The sequence below is a fragment of the Vipera ursinii genome (genome assembly GCF_947247035.1).
Source record: "Vipera ursinii genome assembly, chromosome: 15".
NCBI classification, from domain to species: Eukaryota; Metazoa; Chordata; class Lepidosauria; order Squamata; family Viperidae; genus Vipera; species Vipera ursinii.
In genome coordinates, this window is record NC_139528.1 from 2,638,687 (window position 1) to 2,647,256 (window position 8,570).

At 44.2% G+C, this 8,570-nt stretch overlaps 1 protein-coding gene across 2 annotated transcripts in view; it reads left to right on the forward strand.

Moving 5' to 3' along the window:
• Window positions 1–4,376, forward strand: part of FDPS (farnesyl diphosphate synthase) — an 8,651-nt gene extending 4,275 nt beyond the window's left edge. The window contains exons 7-11 of one of the 2 annotated variants that reach the window (XM_083374117.1): window positions 131–204; window positions 965–1,037; window positions 1,760–1,837; window positions 2,456–2,590; window positions 3,406–4,376. In XM_083374117.1, coding sequence (XP_083230243.1) covers window positions 131–204; window positions 965–1,037; window positions 1,760–1,837; window positions 2,456–2,590; window positions 3,406–3,606 — 561 coding nt within the window. In that variant the 3' untranslated portion in view covers window positions 3,607–4,376. The remainder of the gene's footprint in view (window positions 1–130; window positions 205–964; window positions 1,038–1,759; window positions 1,838–2,455; window positions 2,591–3,405) is intronic. The other variant, XM_083374118.1, reaches the window with a different exon arrangement.
• Window positions 4,377–8,570: the final 4,194 nt, after the last annotated feature.

An 8,570-nucleotide genomic window follows, 5' to 3' on the forward strand; every position in this document is an offset into this window, starting at 1 on the left:
AAAAAAGCGACGGAAAGAGGTCGTTGCTGGCTTTTTTCTTCCTTTTTTCGTCTTATTGTTTTTTTTTCCTTTTTCTTTTCATCTTTTCTTTTGTTTCCCTCCTTCTTTTCTCCGCCTTGTTCTTTCCCAGACGTCCTATCAGACCGAGCTGGGCCAGGCCTTGGACCTGTTTCCGATCAATCTGGATTTTTTCACTGAAGAAAGGTGAGAAGGCCTGGCCAGTAATACACAGGTGGTCCTCGACTTACAAAAAGTCCATTTAACAACAGAAATTTGGGGGGGGGGGTCGGTTGTCGTAAGTCGAGCCTTACCTGAAAAAAAAAATAAAAAAAATCCAGGCTGTTTCAAGATGAGAAAAGAAGGCTTGGCTGGCTGGAATTTGGGGCAGTGGGACACCCCACCCCCAAAGACCCTTCGCTCTTTGCATCAATTTGGGGGTACCACAAGCCTTGGGGATGCATCAAGGAGGCTTCTTAAAACTAATCAAGGAGAGAAGCAACCTGGAATTAAGGAGAAACTTCCTGACAGTGAGGACAATTAACCAGTGGAACAGCCTGCCACCAGAAGTTGTGGGCGCTCCATCACTGGAGGTTTTTTAAGAAGAGACCGGACAGCCACTTGTCCGAGATGGGATAGGGTTTCCTACCTGAGCCAAGGGTTGGACTAGATGATCTCCAAGGCCCCTTCCAACTCTGTTATTCTGTTTTCCCTTCCTTCCTTCCTTCCTTCCTTCCTTCCTTCCTTCCTTCCTTCCCTCCCTCCCTCCCTCCCTCCCTCCCCATCACTGGAGGTTTTCAAGAAGAGATTAGACAACCATTTGTCTCAAACGGTAGAAGGTTTCCTGCTTGAGCGGCGGGTTGGACTAGATGACCTCCAAGGTCCCTTCCAACTCTTGTCATTCTGCTCAACAGTTGCAAGGAATGGTTCCTCAAAAACCGCTGACGCTTTCTGCTTCTCTTGGCAGGTACAAAGCAATTGTGAAGCACAAAACGGCATATTATTCCTTTTATTTACCGGTGGCGGCAGCGATGTATACGGTGAGTTTAAGGCTTTTTATTTATTTATTTATTAGCAGGCAGAAAAAACGTTCAGCCGCGTTGCATTTTTCCAGTGGTGTTCCTGAGAAACGCCAGCCCGTAGTAAAAAGCATTGATTAGTAGCTCCACAACTGCAATGTTTTGCTTAGCAATTACTGCAAAAACAAGTCATGAATTGCAGTTGTAAAACAGTCTGTTCAGTGATGTTTTGGAGTTACAGCGGCACTGAAAAATGTGACTTATGACCATTGTTTTCCACACGGCCTTTGCAGCCTCCCCGTGGTCATGTGATAAGAATTCAGAGGCTCGGCAGCTGACTCATATTTATGACGGTCGCAGTGTCCTGGGGTCACGTGATCCCGACAAGCAACGTCAATGGGGGAAGCCAGAATCACTTAGGGAGCGGATTACTAACTTATCAGCTGCAGCGATTCACTGAAGAACTGTGGCAAGATTGGTCATAAAACAGGGCCAAACTCACTTAAGAAATGTCTCACTTAACAACAGAAATGTTAGACTCCCTTGTGGCCATAAGTTGAGGACTTCCTGTAATCTTTTCTTTTTTAAAAAAAAAAAAAGATAAATGAATACAGCTGCAATCCCAGCTCAGGGCGAGGAACAGGCGAATATAACTAGGAGTTGTATCTTATTCATTGCCTGTTGTAAAGTTTATCCGTGTAGTCTGTCTTTAATTTTTCTTTCTCCTCCTCTTCCTCGCTTAGGCTGGCATCGACAACGAGGAAGAGCACGCACATGCCAAGGCCATCCTTTTCCAGATGGGGGAATTTTTTCAAATCCAGGTACCGTTTTTGCAACTTTTTGTCAAGAAACGGACGGCAAATTACGTTTGGTAATAATTTTTAAAAATTAAGATTGCTTGGGATTTGAACACGGGACATCCAGGTTCAGAGAAGTCTCCATGTCTCTCTCCCCCCCCCCCCCCGTCTCTGCAAAAGGAGCCCCCATCAGGACTAGAAACCTGCTAGGTTTCTAAATTAATCCAGTGATCTTAGATGGCCCTCTATTGGAAAAAGCCAGCACTGCACCTACTAGCTGAAATCCCCACCCATGTAGCAAAGGAGAGTTGAAGACTTGATTTGCCTTTTGTAGAGAAAAATGTTTGCAAAATTCAGTTTTAACTGACCAGTCTGCCCGGATGACTGGGATTACAGCAATTTTGGCCAAACTGGGGATAAAGCAAGAAAAACAGGACCTTTTTTCAACTGGTTTGGGCTGATTGTCAGCAGCCACACAAAACCTATCATAAGATACACATTCTGATATCCATGCAAAAGGGAACGAGACAGGTCTGCAAAAACTTTGGCACATAAAATCTTTTAAGTCCCCTGCGGGCTGACAACCAAGCTGGTGCTCGAGAAACTCCATAGATGGAAAAAAAATTATATTTCTCCATGCAGGACGATTTCCTCGACAATTTTGGGGACCCCAAAGTGACCGGCAAGATAGGAACAGATATTCAGGATAATAAATGCAGCTGGTTGGTGGTTCAAAGCCTCAAACGTGCAACTCCGGAGCAGAGAAAGATTTTGGAGGTAACTTGGCTAAAGAACAAAGTGAGTTTTCCAACTGCCATTGAAACTGACCCCAAATGACCATAGTTACCTCTGGAAATTTGCATGGCTCAGATAGTCCTTGACTTAACGATCACAATTCAGCTCGCAATTTCCATGGCTAAGCGAGAATCTTGTTAAGTGAGTTTAGCCCGTTTTACGACCGCTCTTGCCACAATTGTTAAGGGAATCGCCGCGTTAAGTTAGTAACAGGGTTGGACTAGAAGACCTCCACGGTCCCTTCCCACTCTGTTATTATTCTGTTATTCTACTTGAGCAGGGGGCTGGACTAGAAGACCTCCACGGTCCCTTCCCACTCTGTTATTATTCTGTTATTCTACTTGAGCAGGGGGTTGGACTAGAAGACCTCCACGGTCCCTTCCCACTCTGTTATTATTCTGTTATTCTACTTGAGCAGGGGGCTGGACTAGAAGACCTCCACGGTCCCTTCCCACTCTGTTATTATTCTGTTATTCTACTTGAGCAGGGGGCTGGACTAGAAGACCTCCACGGTCCCTTCCCACTCTGTTATTATTCTGTTATTCTACTTGAGCAGGGGGCTGGACTAGAAGACCTCCACGGTCCCTTCCCACTCTGTTATTATTCTGTTATTCTACTTGAGCAGGGGGCTGGACTAGAAGACCTCCACGGTCCCTTCCCACTCTGTTATTATTCTGTTATTCTACTTGAGCAGGGGGTTGGACTAGAAGACCTCCGCGGCCCCTTCCAACTTTCTTGTTGTTGTTATTGTTAGATGAGCTCTTAACCTGTGCAATTTTTTTTAAAAAATTCTGTAGGAGAATTACGGCCAAAAGGAAACGGAGAAAATTAATCGTGTGAAGGCTCTTTATGAGGATCAGGATCTAAAAGCCGTTTATAAAAACTACGAAGAAAACAGCTACCAAGACATCATGGCTTTAATTGCCCAGCACGCTGTCCGTTTGCCCGGCCAGATCTTCCTTGATTTGGCCAACAAAATCTACAAGAGACAGAAATAATTTCTCCAAAGAAATCTGGATATTTTTTTTTATTTTTTTTTTGCAAGCTGGGACTTGAGCTAAAAAAACAAAATTTCTTAGACCGGTTGTGGGTTAGTTCAGGAACGGCAGCAGGAATATTTTCCTTGTGTTAAAAATCCCTCTCAATGGGATTTTATTTTATTTTTCGATAGGTGTGCTACTTAGGCAGACTTGGTAGATTTCATTTTTCTTCGGCGGAGGAAAACCCAGCCGTATTTCTAAGGGATGCAAGCTTCTTTCCCCCCCCCCCATTTTTTTTCATCCTTCCCTAACCTCAATTGGGGCTGTGGATCATTGCCACCAGGGTCAGCAGTTGGGGGTGATTGGAATTGTAGTCCTGGGACTTTCAGGAAACAGGACGAAGTGCCGATAGGATGTTAATGATGCCAGTTTTCGATGCCGGATGAGACTCACTACCCATTATTCAGGTGATGGTGTGAGGCTTTTAAGGGCTGCTTGGAAGACTTTGTACCAATAAATTATTTCAAACCGGATTTTGGTGTGTCGCAAAGGGCGATCAAGTGGTGATTGCGGCTTTTTTCTTCTTTTCACCTCCCTTCCTGTTCAGAGATGGAGATTCAGGTAGATACAACTGGGGCTGGAGTCTCCATGGCGGAGCAAGGCAGTTCTTAAATGAGTCGCGCCTGATTTTATGACCTTTTTTTTTTGCCACGGTTGTTAAGTGAATCACTGCAGTTGTTAAGTGAATTTAATCATCGGCATAATCATAATACTGACTTTGCCAAAAAAAACAACCCACCTTATTCGGAATTCTTTTATACACTCAGATGTTCACCTTAACAGCTCTTAGGTCCTTGGCTAAGATTTGAACTGCTAAGTTTTTACCGGTCCCAGATGGTGAATCGAATTGAAGATTAAACCTTAAATAATAATAATAACTAAGAGAAGGGACCTGAGAGGTCTTCTAGTCCAACCCCCTTCTCAGGCAGGAAACCCTATACAATTTCAGACAAAGGGTTCTCCAATCTCTTCCCATCCGTGGGAGGGAGGGTAAGGGAAGGAAGGAAGGATATGGAAGGGAGGGAAGGAAGGGATTCACTTAACAAATGTGAAAGTTGTAAAATGGGACAAAGCTCGCTGAACAAAACTTCTCACTTGGCAACAGGGTCATAAACTGAGGACTAGATGCATCATAAAAAAAACAGTGCAGACGATTCAAAGGTTAGCCACACTAAAGCGCGAAGCGTTAAAATTACAACAATAATCACAGCAAACTGAAGCAAAGAATTGCATGAACGGGCTGAGGTACCGTGTTTTCCCCTCCTTATGGGTTTATAATTATGCAGACATGTTGAACATTAAAAAAAAAACAAGCACCGCTGCGCTATCATGAGGGCTAGAAACAATGTCGCCTTTCAAATTAACGGGAGCTGGACTCCTTGCTAGGCAGGCTTCTGAATTTGTTGTTGGTCTACCTCTTTGGCATTTCTTAGCCCAAGTATCTGCTGCAAATGAAATTGTTCACGGCTGTGGGGTATATTTTATTTTTAAAAGATGTGTGGGTCTTTGCGAGACACCTGGAGTTATTACTCATAGGAGGACAGCAGCGTGGATAAATTGCACGTGGTGTGTGTGTGTGTGTGTGTGTGCGTTTGCGCGGGGCGGTAAAAACAATTTAAAATAAAGGCAGGTCCAGCCTTCAATGGATTTAGCAGAAACTCTGGATGGAAGGAAAAAAAAAGCACCAAGCTGCATGCTTGAATCCAAGCCAAACCGTGGCTTGTTTTAAACTCGAGTTTGTTCAATCAAGATGGCTCACCATAAACTTTCTGACCTGGGGCAGAGGCTTGACCACCCCAAATGGGACCTCAAGGCTCCTAGATTTTGGCTCTGTTTGGGCCAGAACTAGTCTCTCTCTCTCTCTCCATCCCTCTCTTCATCCCTCTCTCTCTCTCTCTCTTTTTCTCCATCCCTCTCTCCATCTCTCTCTGTCTCTCATTTTCTCTCTTTCTCACTCTTCGTCTCTTCTTTCTTTCTTTTCTTTCTTTTTCTCTTTCTTTCTTTCTTTTCTTCTTTCTTTCTTTCTTTCTTCTTTCTTTCTTTCTTTCTTTCTTTCTTTCTTTCTTTCTTTCTTTCTTTCTTTCTTTCTTCTTTCTTTCTTTCTTTCTTTCTTTCTTTCTTTCTTTCTTTTTCTCCTTCCCTGTCTCTGTCTCTCTCATTTTCTCTCTCTCTGTATCTCTGTATCTCTCTGTGTCTCTCGCTCTCTATCGCCAAATTAAATCCCCCCCCTCCCAAAAAAAGATTCTGAACTGCTCATAATCGGAACCAGCCCAGTTTTCAAGACGAAGCCAGGCCCCAGCTCATTCCGACGGGAGGTTCAGATGGATGACCTCCGGGGGATCCCTTTGCATCTCTGCAAACACAGAGATGCCCATTTAGCCTAGAATGGCAAGAGTTAAAGGTGTGGCGGGGGGGGGGGGAAAGAGAGAGAAGAGAGAAATGGCAACGCCAGCTGGGTTTGGCTCCTCCTCCTGCTTGGCTGGGGTGAGATTAGCCCGGAGAGGCTGGGCACGGCTGGGCAGACCAAACCCTGCAGCAGAGACCGGGGGAAGGGCAGACGGGCAGACAGCGCCCCAGGCAGGTGAGTGTCCTTGAGGCTGACATCCAGCATCAGCAGCAACTCCCACCCACTTGCCCCCCCTCCCAAATAGGGCAGCTTTGTGTTTGGAAATGCTGCTGATGGATGGATGGATGGATGGATGGATGGATGGATGAGTGACAGTTTCCAGGGAATAAACCAGGGCAGATCCTGGCTTGTCTTCCCGGCTTCCTTGATGCGGCTGGACCGTCTCTGAGCATCCTTCAGGTGTGCCCCATCTGCTTCCTTCTTCTTCTTCTTCTTCTTCTTTTTTTTAATCCGCATCCCTGCTCCAGATGTGGGCACCTCTGCGTTGCTTCTCTCCTCTCCCGCTTCTCCATCCGAGTCTGTTTGTTTGTGACGGGGAGGGGGAGGAGGAGGAAGGGGGGAGGGTTGAGGAGGCGAAGCTGGCCGCCATTCGAACTCTGGACACACCCCAAAGGCCTTTCCCCTGTCTCCCTCCTCTTGCTCCCCCCCCGGTCTTTTCTAAAGGGTAACCCCCAAAATTGGGGAAATAGCTACAGGGGGGTCCCAGACCTTTCTGCCATCTCTGCTCCTGGTTTTATTTTTTTTTATTTTTTGGGGGGGGGGGACACTCCTCTTCTTTACCAGTTGGAAGGCTGCCTGCAATGTCATCTCTCTGCAGTGGCTGCCTGCAGAAAAGCTGACTTGGGTTCACCCCCCCCCCCCCAAAAAAAAGAAAAGAAAATCAGAAACCTGGTTAGAATTGTTTGAGCCGGCCCGCATCTGGCTGTTGTTTCATTTCTGGATTTGTGTTTATGTGTGTGTGTGGGGGGGGGGAGATCTTCCTGGCTTTTGAGCTGTGCAACCTAGTGGTCTCAGGCCCGGAGCTGGGTTCAAGTCTATCTTCTGCTATTTTTCTTTCCCTGATACGGTCACACACACACACACACACACACACCAGGCTAAAAGCAGAGCTGAACCCCAGATATCAAAACTGGGATAAGAACTGCCTATTAATTTTTTTTAGTGCCTGATGGGATGCCCCTAGCATTAAATGCAAAGGGTGAGGGTCTCCTGGCCTCGTGCAGAGGGCCTTTCTAGGGGGATGGAATTAAAATTTGTAAAAAAAGGGGGGGGAGTTTGTCTGTGGCTGTGTTAGCATCACATCTTTAGCTGAAGCAGCATTTACTCTTGAGCCCATATTCTGGATTCAAACAAAGCCGGATTCCTACAACCGTCTTAGTGATTCAGACTTAGTTCTGATATTATGGTCTGTTTAGGGTTGAAATGTTATTTGATCTCCTTCTCTGTCTTGCCGACCACAATTTCCAGCCATTGCTGGTACGGTAGTTTGACTTCTGGATTTGATATGTGTTATTTTTTGGAGAAGGCCCTGGAAAGGATCTTAAAAGACGGTTTTTCTAGCCAGTTAAGGTGAATTCATTAGGACCTCCAAGGCAGCTTTTAGCAAAACCAAACCACCAAATTAAAAACAAAAAAAAACCCCAACAGAATTCAGCTCCGTGGAATACCTACATGGCAGAAACATCTAAACAGAAGGAAAATAACACCAGTGTTTTGCTCTGTTTGCAAAGGAAGCAGATTTGCAAAGCAGCTCCAATCAGATTTGGCCAAATAAGGGACCGGAGACAGAATGGATCACAAAATTATTATCTTTTTAGTGTTCAAAGTGCTTTGTGAATAATTGCAGAGAAAGTTTTCCCCATCTTGATTTTTGCTTTTGAGATAGATAGATAGATAGATAGATAGATAGATGATAGATAGATAGATAGATAGAGATAGATGATAGATAGATAGATAGATAGATAGATAGATAGAGATAGATGATAGATAGATAGATAGATAGATAGAGATAGATAGATAGATAGAGATAGATAGATAGAGATAGATAGATAGATAGAGATAGATGATAGATAGATAGATAGATAGATAGATAGATAGATAGATAGATAGATAGATAGACAGACAGACAGACAGACAGACAGACATGGATGGATGGATGGATGGATGGATGGATGGAATAGATGGATAATAGATAGATGAGATGATATAGATAGATAGATAGATGAGAGATGGAGAGAGAAGAGAGCCATGGTAGATAGATAGATAGATAGATAGATAGATAGATAGATAGATAGATAGATAGATAGATAGATATAAATAGATGATATATAGAGATAGATGGTAGAGAGAGATAGAGATAGATAGATAGATGATAGATAGACAGACAGATAGATAGATAGATATAGAGATAAATAAAAAGAAAGATAGATGGATAGATATAAATAGATGATATAGAGATAGAGGGTAGATAGACAGACAGACAGAATGATTTCTGTAAAAGGAGGGAGGGGAGCTG